Source organism: Grampus griseus (genome assembly GCF_964374135.1).
Source record: "Grampus griseus genome assembly, chromosome: 3".
Classification (NCBI taxonomy): domain Eukaryota; kingdom Metazoa; phylum Chordata; class Mammalia; order Artiodactyla; family Delphinidae; genus Grampus; species Grampus griseus.
In genome coordinates, this window is record NC_139019.1 from 172,322,497 (window position 1) to 172,337,428 (window position 14,932).

The 14,932-nt window shown below is 55.2% G+C and overlaps 1 protein-coding gene across 4 annotated transcripts; it reads left to right on the forward strand.

Annotated features, from left to right (window-relative positions):
• Positions 1 to 323: 323 nt before the first annotated feature.
• PLPPR3 (phospholipid phosphatase related 3) lies at positions 324 to 14,904 on the forward strand (the record flags this gene model as incomplete). 4 transcript variants are annotated; one of them, XM_082650168.1, is made up of 7 exons in its annotated part: positions 324 to 398; positions 12,160 to 12,345; positions 12,423 to 12,564; positions 12,650 to 12,845; positions 12,938 to 12,995; positions 13,079 to 13,252; positions 13,552 to 14,904. In XM_082650168.1, 7 exons carry the CDS (start codon positions 324 to 326, stop codon positions 14,902 to 14,904), a joined length of 2,184 nt encoding a protein of 727 aa, XP_082506294.1. The 4 variants fall into 4 exon arrangements, with proteins under 4 accessions (XP_082506294.1, XP_082506296.1, XP_082506295.1 ...); XM_082650170.1 differs by having other exon boundaries at positions 13,178 to 13,252; XM_082650169.1 differs by having other exon boundaries at positions 12,680 to 12,845.
• Between the last annotated feature and the right edge of the window lie 28 nt (positions 14,905 to 14,932).

The window sequence follows — 14,932 nt, forward strand, 5'->3', positions numbered from 1 at the left end:
CGAAGGCCCCCGCCCTGACGCGCGGGACGGACCCCGGCCCGGAGGCCCCTCGGCCAGGCCGTCTCCGCCCTCTCTGCCGAGCCCCCTCCCGGCTCCCCATCCGGAGTGGCAGCCGGAGCGTTGGGCAGGGCCGCAGTGCGCGGGGGAGGCCGGGGGCTCCCCTCTCCCCGGCCTCAGTTTCCCTGGGCGGTTCCTGCGCATCCTGGCCCGCCCCTCCTCCGCGGGCGCCGGGCTCCGCGTCCCCCCAGGGCTCAGTCTGCGCCCCTCCCTCCTCCAGCGCGGCTTCGTCCCCTCCCACCACGGCCTGTGGCGCCCCCGGCACCATGATCTCGAGCAAGGAGAAGAATAAAAGCCCGAAGGACAGCATGACGCTTCTGCCCTGCTTCTACTTCGTAGAGGTGAGTGGGGTGGGGGGGGTGGTCGCGCTGGTGGGGGAGGGACAGAGGCCTCAGTTCCGCCGGTCCTCGGGGACCCCCACGCCGAGGGACGGGCACTGCAGAGCCGCAGAAGGCTGTCCTGCAGGAGCTGGGCAGATGCTGGGAGGCGGGGCCTGCAGTCTGGGGTACGGGTCAGCAGCGCAAATGAAGGGGCTGGAGCAAGGCGCTGGGGGCCGTGGGTGGCGGGGCGCGGGGTATGGATGCGGTGTCTTCCTCCAGCGTGAGGACCGGAGGCCTGAAGGTCTGAGTTGAAATCCCTCCTCTGCTAATGTTGGAGGCTCCTGCACTTCGCCAAGCTCTGATAGAACAGGCTGGGCACAGAGTGAAGGCCTCGTGAGTGTCTAAAAAGTAAAAGACGGTAAATGCAGCCACCTGGCACATACTAAGCGCTAATGACCAGACAACGCGTAGCCACACTTAGATGGTTAGCACCTGGGTTACCCACAGTGCACCCTGCTTGCCGTGCCGGGAAACCCAGCTCCAGCGAGGGGCCCAGACAAGGTGCGGGTGGAGGGGGGGGCGGGCCACCAGACCTGAGCAAACAGCATCCCCTGCCACCCTGTGCAGGGTCACCCAGGCTGGTGGGTACCTCCCCAACGGGCAGGAAATCTGATGATTCTTCAGACTTGCATTTGAATCCTCATTCCAGTAGGTTGTACCTTCTCAGTGTTCTCCAGGCATCACGGAGACAGCACCCCCACTCCCCAGGCGCCTACCCACCTCCACTTCCCACTACTCTCTCCTGTGTCCCCTCCCAGAAAACCTTTCACACCCATTGAAGTCCACCAGATGTGCAACCTCCCCCCACCACCTTTGCAAACACAAGTTCCTGCCCTTGGCTTTTTTCTAGCGGAGATCTTTGCTTACCATCGTCCCAGGAAGTGGTGCCCCATCCTTTTTCACCGCCATGTAGTACTCCAGTGCTGGGCCCCAGCCCCAGGGAGTTGGGCACTCGGGTGCTTCCGAGCCTTTGTGTCTCACAGACATTCCTAGAAGGAGACTCTTTAAGCCCTTTGGCCTGTGTCACCCCACACAAGTGTGCAGAGCTTATCTGCAGGGTACCTCCCTGGGGAGCAGGGTGTGGTCACTCGGGAAAGACCCCAAAGTCCTCCCACGGAGGCGCCCGCGTGCGCGCCTGTTTTCCCGCAGTTGCGTCTCCCCCAAGCGTTAGCGGCGTCTGGATTTGACCGACCCAGTGGGTGAAAAGCCATATCCCAGTCCCGGTCTGCATTTCCTTTACGGCCAGTGTTCCATTCCTTTTTTTTTTTCTTTTCTTTGTTTTTAAACACACACGCCCCCAAAGCAAGCAAGTTGGCTCGACATCGTGGGTGTGTGTGAGTGATCTTCCTTTGGTGCAGAGATACGCGCTGAGGGGTTCCTGGTTTTCAGCCGAGGGTCTTGGGAAGCGGTGAGAGGCGGGTGGTGGGATTCCGGAGGCACTTACAGGCCCTCAGGTGGTGGCGGGCTCTGATGGGGGACCCCCACCACCCAACCTGCCACGCGGGGCCGCCGGTTCTCCCTCCAGTCTGGTCCGGCGGGCAGATGCGGGCAGAGGCTGGAGGAGAAGCAGGGGAGCCGGCCAGGCGTTATAGCCACACGGCTTGGGACTTGGAAGGTCGTGGGGGGTCTTCAGCACGACCCTGTCGCGGAGAGATTCGGTGATTTTAAGGCGCTTCCCAGTCCCCACGTAAACCCTCTTTGTGGCCTGACGCTGTCTGCCCGCCAAGCCAGATGACCCTGACCGTGATCACGGAGGCAGCCGCTAACTGCTGCTAATACCACTACAGGCTCCACGTGCGCCAGACTCTAAGCGCTTTCAGTGTATTTGCTTATCCAGTCCTGCATTGAAGCCCTGGGTGGTGGCCACTTTATTGGTCCTGTTTTCAGCTGGGGAAACTGAGGCGTCAGGAAGAGGTGGAGCCAGGATGCAAGCCCAGGCAGGTGGCTTCATTTAACTGCCTTGGGCCTCATGCCTACATGCAGCAGGCACTCAATAAACGCTCCTTGCACACCAGCCCAGCTCCTGCAATCCCACCTTTGGCACTTCCCCTCTGGGAGCCCCCGGCCAGGGCTGCATGGAGGGCCGAGGCCCCTCTCAAGGCGCCGTACAAATCGAGTGGAGGTGGGGGCTTCCCAAGGCAGCTGGGCGCCGTTAGGGGCCTGCCTACTCTCTGGTCCCCAGATGTGCCAGCCCCACCTGGCCCTGGTGGGGGTTTGAGTTTGAGATCCTTGGACCAGAAGGGGAGGCAGAGGACACCGGGAGGTTCTGCTTCCATAAGAAGGTTCCACTGGAATCTGCTCAGTAGCTTTGCAGCACTAGTGGGTGAGTGAGTGAGGTGTAGATCCTTTCCCCCTGCCCTCCTCGGGCGCCATGTCTGCGACTTGGTCAAACGCAGCTCAGTTTTCCTGAACCTCAGCCTCCTTCCCTTCTCCTTCTCGTCACGGCTGCTGTGAGCAGGAGTGTCATGTGTGCTGTGTGCCTATCACCTGAGGACACATGATCAGGGTGTGCAGAAGGACAGTTGCACAAATGAATGATTCAAAGAATTCGTTCATTTATTCAGCACCTGCCATGGACCAGATGCCCATCTTCTCAGGGCTGAGTGTGAAGTTGGCACATAGAGGTACAGGGTGCAGAGGAAATAAAGCAGCGCAAGGGATGGAGAGGCTGGTGCCAGGAAGGGAGTCTCCGAGGAGGGCCAGACACCCCAGAGGAGTGTCTAAGTGCGTCCTTCTATCCCTGAGAGGAAAGACCCAGAGGCAGGAACCTGTCTGTTGTTTCTAGGTTGTTCAAGACAGCAAGGGTAGCTGGAGGAGAGAGATGAATGAAGTGGTGAGTGGGTGGATGGATGGACTGTTGGATGGGTGGGTGGTATGATGGGTGGATGGATGGATGGATGGATGGAAGAAAGGAAGGAGGCAAGCATGAGTGGGTGGATGAATGGATGGTGGATTGGTAGATGGATGATGGAAGATGATGTATGGAGGATGTATGGAGGATGGGTGCTTGGATGGATGGATGATAGTTGGATGGGGGAAACGGGTGGGTTGATGGATGGATGGGTGGGTGGAAGAAAAGGAAGGAAGTATAGGTGGATGGATGGATGATGGGTGGGTAGATAGACGGATGGGTGGGTGGGTGGGTGCATTGATGGATGGATGGATGAATGGATGATTGATGGATGAGTGGAAGGGTGGGTGGGTTGATGGATGGATGGGTAAGTGAAGCAAGTATGAGTGGACGGATGATGGCAGATGATGGATGGATGATAGATGGATGGGAGGATGGATAGGTGGATGGCTGGATGAATGGAAGGACGGGTGGGTGGATGAACGGATGGATGGGTGGATGTTGGATGAATGGATGCTTGATGGATGAGTGGATGGGTGGGTTAATGGATGGATGAGTAAGTGGATGGATGGATGGTGGATTTATGGATGGATGATGGCTGGCTGGGTGGTCGGCTGGATGGGAAATGAATAAATGGATAGAAGCATATTGGAAGTTGATGGACAGAGGGATGGGTGTTTGAATGAATGGATGATTGATGGATGAGTGGATGGTTGGGTTGATAGATGGGTAAGTGGATGGATAATTGATTTATGGATGGATGGAGGGAGGGGTGGATGGAAGGAAGGCTGGGTGGATGGATGAATGGTTGGGTGGAAAGATGAATGGATGCATGGGTGGGTGAGTGGATGGAAGGAAGGAAGGAAGCATGAATTGGTGGATGGATGGATGATGGAAGATGATGGATGGATAGATAGAGGTGGATTGATTGATGGATGATGGAAATTAATGGAGGGATGGATGATGGATGGGTGGATGGATGAACAGATGGGTGGGTGGGCGAGTGGTCAGATGGATGTAAAATGAATAAGTGGTTACATAGATGTTGGAAGTTGATGGATGGAGGGATGGGTGTTTGGATGCATGAATGATTGATGGATGAGTGGATGAATAGATGATGGATGGATAGTGGATTTATGGATGGATGATGGTTGGGAGGAAGGATGGATGAGTGGATGCATGAATGGTGGATTGATGGATGGATAGGTGGGTGGAAGAAAGGAAGGGGGAAAGGAAGGAAGTGTAGATGGATGGATGGATGAATAGGTGATGGATGGATGGGTCGATGGGTGTGTGGGTGGGTGGATTAAAGGATGAAAGGAAGGAAGGATAGGTGAATAGATGGATGGATGGATGTTGATGGATGGGTGGGTTGATGGATGGATGATGGAAGATGGATCAATGGGTGGTAGATGGATGGGAAAATGGATAGGTGGGTGGATGGATGGATGATGGGAGGATGGGTGGATGGGTGGACAGATGGGTGGGTGGTTGGATGGATGGAAAAAGAATAAATGGATAGATGGATATTGAAGTTGATGATGGATGGGTGTTTGGATGAATAGATGATTGATGAGTGGATGGCTGGATAGACAGACGAGTAAGTGGATGGATGGTGGACTTATGGATGGATAATGGATGAGTGGGTTGATGAATGGATGATGGATGGATGAGAGGATGGGTGGGCTGATGAATGGATGGATGAATAGGTAGGTTGATAGATGGATGCACAGATAGATGGGTGGATGGGAGAGTGGATGGGTGGATGGGTGGGTTGATGGATGGATGGGTGAGTAAGTGAATGGATGTATAGGTAGATAGGTGGAAGGAAGCAAGCAAGCAGGAGTGGATGGATGAATGGATGGTGGATTGATGGATGGATGCTGGAAAATGATGGATGGATGAATTATGAAATGGAAGGAAAGAAGGAGAGGTGGATGGATGGTGGATTGATGGATGGATGATGGATGATGGAAGATGGATAGATGACAGATGGGTGGGTGGATGGATGGAAAGAAGGACGGAAGCAAGCAAACAAGGGTTCATGGATGGGTGGGTGAAAGAGAGGAAGAAGGGAAGGGAGGAAGGAAGTGGAGGTGGGTGGATGGTTGGGTAGGTGGGTGGATGGATGGATAGATGGGTGGGTGGGCAGATGGATGGATAGAAGGAAGGATGGATGAGTGGATGGTAGTTTGATGGATGGATGATGGAAGATGACAGTTGGATGGTTGATATATGAATGGGTGGGTGGATGGGTGGGTGGGTGAGTGGAAGTAGGAAGTATGGATGGATGGATGATGGAATGGTTGGGTGAGTGGATGGAGGTGGATTGATAGCTGATGGAAGATGATGGAAGGATGGATGATGGATGGATGAATGGGTGGGTGAGTGATGGACAGATGGGTGGGTGGGTGGGTGGATGGATGGGTGGGTGAATCTGTGGATGGGTTGATGGATGGATGAAGGGGAAAAAGGAAGCAAGCATGGGTGGATGGTTGGATGTTGGATAGAAGATTGGGTAGATGGATGGATGGGTGGGTGGATAGATTGTGGATTCATGTATGGATGATGGGAGATGATGGATTGATGGATGACAGATGAATGGTTGGGTAATGAGTGAAAGGAAGGAAAGAAGGAGTGAAGGAAGGAGGTGTAGGTGGATGGATGTATCTATGGATGGGTGGGTGGTAGGATGGAATGATGGATGGAAGGAAGGAAGGATGAGTGGGACGGATGGAAGGAAGGAAGCATAAGTAGGTGAATGAATGGTCAGTGGATTGATGAATGAATGATGGAAGATGATTGATGGATGGATGGATGGAAGGAAGGATGAGTGGATGGATGGATGGTGGTTTGATGTATGGATGATAATGGAAGATGATGGACAGATGATAGATGCGTGGGTAGATGGAAGGAAGCAAGCAAGCATGGGTGGAAAGATTGGTGGGTGGAAGAAAGGAAGAAGGGAAGGGTGGAAGGAAGCATAGGTGGGTGGACAGATGATGGATGGGTAGGTGGAGGGAAGGATAGGTAGATGGGTGGGTGGGTGGATGCATAGGTGGATGGGTGGGTTGGAGGAAGAATGAGTAGATGGATGGTGGATTGATGGGTGGATGACGGGAGAGGACGGATGAATGACAAATGAATAGATGGATGAACAGGTGGATGGATGGGTAGTGTATGGATGGATGGAAGGAAGGAATCAAGCAGCATGAATGGGTGGGTGGATGGATGGGTAGTGTATGGATGGATGGAAGGAAGGAATCAAGCAGCATGAATGGGTGGGTGGATGGATGTAGGATTGATGCATGATGGATGGGAGGATGGATGCATGAATGGATGAGTGGGCTGATGGATGGGTGGATGGTTTGATGGGTGTGTGGGTGGGTGGATGGATGGGTGTGTGGGTGAGTGGATTGATGGCAGGATGGATGTATGATGGATGGATGGAAGGAAGGGAGGATGGGTGGATGGATGGACAGATGAGTAGGAGGGTGGTCTGATGGAAAATGAATAACTGGATAGATGGATGTTGCAAGATGATGGACGGGATAGGTGTTTGGATGAATGGATGATTGATGGATGAGTGGGATAATGGATGGATGGAAGGAAGGAAGGATGAGTGGATGGATGGTGGATTGATGGATGGATGATGGAAGATGATGGATGGATGGGTGGGTGGAAGGGTGGGTGGGTGTGTGGTTGGATGGGTGGATGGAATATGGATGAGTAAGTGGGTGGATGGATGATTGATGGGAGGAAAGATGGGTGGTCAGATGTATAATGAATAAATGGATGGTTAGATTTTGGAAGTTGATGGACAGAGGGATGGGTGTTTGGATGAAAGGATGATGATTGTTGAATGGGTAGATAGGTGGTGGTTGGATGGATGAGTGGGAGGGTGGGCTGATGGATGAATGGGTAAGTGGATGGATATACAGAAAGATGGATGGGTCGATGGAAGGAAGCAAGAAAGCATGAGTGGATGGATGAATGGATGGTGGATGGATGGATGGATGGGGGAAAGGAAGGACAAGTGGATGGATGGATGGATGGTGTATTGATAGATACTGGAAGATGATGGGTGAATGGATGGATGAATGGGTGGGTGAGTGATGGACAGATGGGTGGGTGGGTGGGTGAATCTGTGGATGGGTTGGTGGATGGACGAAGGGGGAAAAGGAGGCAAGCATGGGTGGATGGTTGGATGTTGGATAGAAGATTGGGTAGATGGGTGGATGGGTGGGTGGATAGATTGTGGATTCATGTATGGATGATGGGAGATGATGGATTGATGGATGACAGATGAATGGTTGGGTAATGAGTGAAAGGAAGGAAAGAAGGAGTGAAGGAAGGAGGTGTAGGTGGATGGATGGAAGGAAGGAAGGATGAGTGGGATGGATGGATGGAAGGAAGGAAGCATAAGTAGGTGAATGAATGGACAGTGGATTGATGAATGAATGATGGAAGATGATTGATGGATGGATGGATGGAAGGAAGGATGAGTGGGTGGATGGATGGTTTGATGTATGGATGATAATGGAAGATGTTGGACAGATGATAGATGCGTGGGTAGATGGAAGGAAGCAAGCAAGCATGGGTGGAAAGATTGGTGGGTGGAAAGATTGGTGGGTGGAAAGATTGGTGGGTGGAAGAAAGGAAGAAGGGAAGGGTGGAAGGAGGCGTAGGTGGGTGGACAGATGATGGATGGGTAGGTGGAGGGAAGGATAGGTAGATGGGTGGGTGGGTGGATGCATAGGTGGATGGGTGGGTTGGAGGAAGAATGAGTAGATGGATGGTGGATTGATGGGTGGATGATGGGAGAGGACGAATGAATGACAAATGAATAGATGGATGAACAGGTGGATGGATGGGTAGTGTGTGGATGGATGGAAGGAAGGAATCAAGCAGCATGAATGGGTGGGTGGATGGATGTAGGATTGATGCATGATGGATGGGAGGATGGATGCGTGAATGGATGGGTGGGCTGATGGAGGGATGGGTGGATGGTTTGATGGGTGTGTGGGTGGGTGGATGGATGGGTGTGTGGGTGAGTGGATTGATGGCAGGATGGATGTATGATGGATGGATGGAAGGAAGGGAGGATGGGTGGATGGATGGACAGATGAGTAGGAGGGTGGTCTGATGGAAAATGAATAACTGGATAGATGGATGTTGCAAGTTGATGGACGGGATAGGTGTTTGGATGAATGGATGATTTGATGGGTGTGTGGGGTGGGTGGATGGATGGGTGTGTGGGTGAGTGGATTGATGGCAGGATGGATGTATGATGGGTGGATGGAAGGAAGGGAGGAAGGGTGGATGGATGGACAGATGAGTAGGAGGGTGGTCTGATGGAAAATGAATAACTGGATAGATGGATCTTGCAAGTTGATGGACGGGATAAGTGTTTGGATGAATGGATGATTGATGGATGAGTGGGATGATGGATGGATGGAAGGAAGGAAGGAAGGATGAGTGGATGGATGGTGGATTGATGGATGGATGATGGAAGATGATGGATGGGTGGGCGGAAGGGTGGGTGGGTGTGTGGTTGAATGGGTGGATGGATAAGTGGGTGGATGGATGATTGATGGGAGGAAAGATGGGTGGTCAGATGTATAATGAGCAAATGGATGGTTAGATTTTGGAAGGTGATGGACAGAGGGATGGGTGTTTGGATGAAAGGATGATGATTGTTGAATGGGTAGATAGGTGGTGGTTGGATGGATGAGTGGGAGGGTGGGCTGATGGATGAATGGGTGAGTAAGTGGATGGATACACAGATAGATGGATGGGTCGATGGAAGGAAGGAAGCAAGCATGAGTAGATGGGTGAATGGATGGTGGATTGATGGATGGATGTGCATGGATGGATGGATGGATGGGAGAAAGGAAGGACAAGAGGATGGATGGATGGTGTATTGATAGATACTGGAAGATGATGGGTGAATGGAGGGATGATGGGTGGGTGCGTTGCTGAATGGATGGATAGGTGGGTGGAAGGAAGGAAGGAAGTGTAGATGGATGGATGATGGATGGATGGATGATGGATGGGTAGATGGATGGATGATGGGTGGGTGGGTGGATGGAGGGTGGATTGATGGGTGGATGATGGATGGGAGGCTGAATGGGTGGGTGGATGGGTGTTCAGATAGATGGATAATGAATAAATGAATGGGTAGATGTTGGAAGCTGATGGATGGGTGTTTGTGGATGAATGGATGATGGGTGGATGGATGGGTGGACGGGTTGATGGGTGTGTGGGTGGGTAGATTGATGGATGGAAGGAAGGATGAAGGGATGGATGGGCGGATCAAAGGAAGGAAGCATGAGTGGATGGATAGATGGATAGAGGTGGATGGATGATGGATGGGTGGGTGGGTAGGTGGATTGATGGATGGATGAGTGGGTTGATGGATAGATGGTTGGGTGGACTGGTGGGTAGATGTATGGATGGGTGAGTAAATGGATGGATAGATGGATGGAAGGAAGGAAGGAAGCATAAGTGGATGAATGAATGGATGGTTGATTGATGAATTGATTTTGGAAGATGGATGGATGGAAGGAAGAATGAGTGGGTGTATGGATGGTGGATTGTTGTATGGATGATGGAAGATGATGGATGCATGGGTGTGTGGGGTGATGGATGGATGGATGGGTGAGTAGGTGGATGGATGTATGAATAAATGGATGGAAGGAAGAAAGGAAGCAAGCAAGCATGAATAGTAGATGTATGGATGGTAGACCGATGGATGGCGGCTAGATGGAAGGATGAGTGGATGGATGGATGGATGGATGGTGGATTTAGGTTAGGAATAGGTGATGGAAGATGATGAATGGATGGATGGGTGGATGCTGGGTGGATGGATGAATGGAAGGAAGGATGAGTTGATGGATGGTTGGTGGATTGATGGAAGATGATGGGTGGTTGATGGATGGGTGGGTTGGTTGATGGTTGTGTGAATAGATGGATGAAAGGAAGGAGGAAAGCAAGGAAACAAGCATGAGTAGATGGATGAGTGGATGGTGGATTGATGGATGGATGAATTGGTTAATGGATAGATGGAAGAAGGAAGGAAGGATAAGTGGATGGATGGATGGATGGTGAATTCATGGCTACATTATGGATGAATGGATGGATGAATGATGGATGGGAGGGATGAATGGATGAATGATGGATGGGGTGATGGTTGGATGGGTATGTGGGTTGATGAATAGATGGGTAAGTGGGTGGATGGGTGGGTGGGTTGGTAAGTGGAGGGTAGTAAGTGTGGGTGGATGGATGGATGATGCATGGATGGGTGGGTGGATGGATGGAAGGAAACATGAGTGAACGGATGGATGAATGGAGGTGGATTGATGGATGATGGAAGATAATTGAAGGATCGATGATGAATGGATGGATAGTGGATGGATGAATGGGTGGATGGATTATGGATGGATAGATGGGTGGGTGGGTGGATGGGTGGTGAGTGAAGCAAGCATGAATGGATAGATGAATGGATGGTGGATTGATGGATGGATAATTGAAGATGATGGATTGATGGATGGGAGGATTGGTGGATGGATGGAAGGGTGGGTTGGGTAGGTGGGTGGGTGGCCAGATGGATTGAAACTGAATAAATGGATAGGTGGATGTTGTAAGTTGATGGATGGAGGGATGGGTGTTTGGATGAATGGATGAGTGGATGGGTGGGTGGGTGGATGGATGGATGAATGGGAGGATAGATTGGTGGGTGGGTAGGATGGTTAGCTGGAAGGAAGGAAGGGTGGATCAGTGTGTGGGTGGATGGGTGAGTGGTTGGGTGGAAGCATGAATGGATGATGGATGAATGGGGGGGTGGGTGTTGGATAGATGGATGGGTGGTTGGGTTGATGGATCGATGGCTGATGGGTAGGTGTGTTGATGGATGGGTGAAAGGAAAAAAGGATGCAAGCATGGGTTGATGGATGATGAATAGATGGGTGGATGGATGGGTGGGTGGATGGACGGAAGGAAGCATGGGTGGATGGTTGGATGATGGATAGATGAGTGGGTGGATGGATAGATGGGTGGTTGGATTGATGGTGGATTGATGGATGGATGATGGATGGATGGATGGGTGGGTAGGTGAGTGGAAGGGAAGAAGGAGGGAAGGATGGAAATGTAGGTGGATGGACATACGTATGGATGGATGGATGGGTGGGTGGGTGGATGGATGGATAATAAATAAATGGATGAATGGATGTTGGAAGTTGGATGGATGGATGGATGGGTGTTTGGATAAATGAATGATGGATGGATGAGGGGATGGGTGGGATGATGAATGGATGGTTAGATGTATGGATGGGTGAGTAAATGGATGGATAGGTGGATGGAAGGAAGGAAGCTTAAGTGGATGAATGGATGGTGGATTGATGACTGGATGATGGAAGATGATGGATGGATGGATGGATGGATGGGTGGGTGGGTGGGTGGGTGGGTGGGTAGGGTTGATGGTCAGATGATGGACTGATGGATGAATAGATGGGTGGGTGGATGGGTGTGTGGGTTGGTTGATTGATGGATGGATAGATGGAAGGAAGGAAGGAAGCATGCGTGAACAGATGGATGACGGATGGATGCATGGAAGGAATGTTGATGGATGGGCTGATTAGTGGATCGATGAGTGAGTTAGGGGTGCAGGAATGGCTCTGTTGGATGGATGGATCTGTGGATGTTACCCAGATGGGTGGTGGGTCACTGGATTGCTGAATGAGCTGATCCGTGGGTGAACGGCAGCAGCACGGACATGTGGATGGGTGGATGAATCAGTGAAGGGACTGAATTCATGGGCGGATGACTCCGTCAGCGAGTGTGGCGTGACCCTGGCCAGTCCCGTTCCTGCAGCTGCCCATAGTGGCGTCCTCCGTCGTGTCTCTCTACTTCCTGGAGCTGACCGACCTCTTCAAGCCGGCCAAGGTGGGCTTCCAGTGCTACGACCGCGCGCTCTCCATGCCCTACGTGGAGACCAGCGAGGAGCTCATCCCACTACTCATGCTCCTCAGCCTGGCCTTCGCTGCGCCTGCGGCCTCGGTGAGTCCTGGTGCGGGGCGGGGCCGGCTGTGGGCACCGCGGCCGGGAGCCCGACTGAGCACCTCCCCGTCTGGCAGATCATGGTGGGCGAGGGCCTGCTGTACTGCATGCAGTCCCGGCTGTGGGGCCGCAGCGGGGGCCCGGGCGGGCCCGAGGGCAGCATCCACGCCGGCGGCTGCAACTTCAACTCCTTCCTTCGGCGGACGGTGCGCTTTGTAGGTGAGTCCCCCACGGCGTCCGCACGCTGAGGGGGGCGGGTCTGGCCCCAGCTCCCGCGCCCGGCCCTAACCCTCCCACCCCGCAGGCGTCCACGTGTTCGGCCTGTGTGCCACAGCCCTGGTGACCGACGTCATCCAGCTGGCCACGGGCTACCACGCACCCTTCTTCCTGACGGTCTGCAAACCCAACTACACCCTGCTGGGCACATCGTGTGAGGCCAACCCCTACATCACGCAGGACATCTGCTCCGGCCACGACACCCACGCCATCCTGTCTGCACGGTGAGCGTGTCCGGCCCCCGTCCCGTGGAGCATGCAGGGAAACTGAGGCAGGGGCCCAGAGCTGGTGGGGCTCACCCGGGTGCCTCTTGCAGGAAGACCTTCCCATCCCAGCACGCCACTCTGTCTGCCTTCGCTGCTGTCTACGTGTCGGTGAGTCCCGGCCGGCCCAGCCCCATGCCCTGGACACCCCACCAGGACCGGCTGCCCTGACCACCCGGCCTGCCCCCCTGCAGATGTACTTCAACTCGGTCATCTCGGACGCCACCAAGCTGCTGAAGCCCATTCTGGTGTTCTCCTTTGCCATCGCGGCGGGCGTCTGTGGCCTCACCCAGATCACGCAGTACCGCAGCCACCCCGTGGATGTCTACGCCGGCTTCCTTATTGGTGCTGGCATCGCTGCCTACCTGGTGAGGGGCTGAGGGGAGAGGTCTGGGTGCCCAGGGGGAGGTCTGAGGGGGGAGGCCAGCCCCACCCTGGGGGACTCTGCTGAGTTTTGTCCCTTGGTAGCTAGAGGCAGAACCTCACGGGCCCAGACCTGCCCAATGTGCAGAGTGAGCGACCTGAGGCCAGAATTTGTCCCATTGGGAGAAAGGCGGACTTCCCCTCTCGGACTCCCCCTCTCGGACTCCCACGGCAAGTCTGTGGCTTGCTGGGGACCCTGGTCTCTGGCTGCCGGCCCCACGCCCAGCCCGTGTCTCATCCTTAGGCCTGCCACGCTGTGGGCAACTTCCAGGCCCCGCCGGCAGAGAGACCAGCGGCCTCGGCGCCTGCCAAGGATGCGCTGCGGGCGCTGACCCAGCGGGGCCACGACTCGGTGTACCAGCAGAACAAGTCCGTGAGCACCGACGAGCTGGGCCCCCCCGGGCGGCTGGAGGGTGTGCCCCGGCCTGTGGCCCGCGACAAGACCTCACTGGGCAGCCTGAAGCGGGCCAGCGTGGACGTGGACCTGCTGGCCCCACGCAGCCCCATGGGCAAGGAGAACATGGTGACCTTCAGCCACACGCTGCCCCGCGTCAGCACGCCCTCGCTCGATGACCCCGCCCGCCGCCACATGACCATCCACGTGCCTCTGGACGCCTCGCGATCCAAGCAGCTCATCAGCGAGTGGAAGCAGAAGTCGCTGGAGGGCCGCGGCCTGGGGCTGCCGGACGAGGCCAGCCCTGCGCACCTGCGGGCGCCAGCGGAGCCCATGGCCGAGGAGGAAGAGGAGGACGAGGAGGAGGACGAGGACGAGGAGGGGGAAGAAGGGGGTCCAGCCCCGCCTTCACTGTACCCCACAGTCCAGGCACGGCCGGGGCTCGGGCCGCGGGTCATCCTCCCGCCGCGGGCTGGCCCGCAGCCACTGGTGCACATCCCCGAGGAGGGGATCCAGGCTGCGGCAGGCCTGTCCCCCAAGAGCAGCGCAGCCGTGCGGGCCAAATGGCTCATGATGGCAGAGAAGAGCGGCACCGTGGTGGCCACAGCCTCCACGCAGCCCCGCGTGGCCAACCCGCCACGGCTGCTGCAGGTCATCGCCATGTCCAAGGCCCCAGGCGGGCCGGGCCCCAAGGCGGCCGAGACGGCCTCGTCCTCTAGCGCCAGCTCCGACTCCTCCCAGTACAGGTCGCCGTCAGACCGTGACTCCGCCAGCATCGTCACCATCGACGCCCATGCGCCCCACCACCCTGTGGTCCACCTGTCTGCGGGTAACGGGCCCTGGGAGTGGAAGGCGGCGGGCGGCGGGGCCAAGGGGGCTGAGGGGGAGGGCGGCTATGAGCTGGGGGACCTGGCTCGCGGCTTCCGTGGGGGACCGAAGCCCCCGGGCGTGTCCCCAGGCTCCTCTGTTGGTGACGTGGACCAGGAGGAGCCGCGGTTTGGGGCCGTGGCCACCGTCAACCTGGCCACAGGCGAGGGGCTGCCACCGCTGGGTGTGGCCGACGGGGCCCTGGGGCCGGCCAGCCGAGAGTCGACACTGCGGCGCAAAGCGGGCGGCCTGGTGCTGTGTGAGCAGGAGGCCGTGGAGGCAGAGGCGGAGAGCTACTACCGCAAGATGCAGGCGGCCCGCAGGTTCAAGGACTGAGGGCGGGGGCGGGGCCGCACAGCAGGGG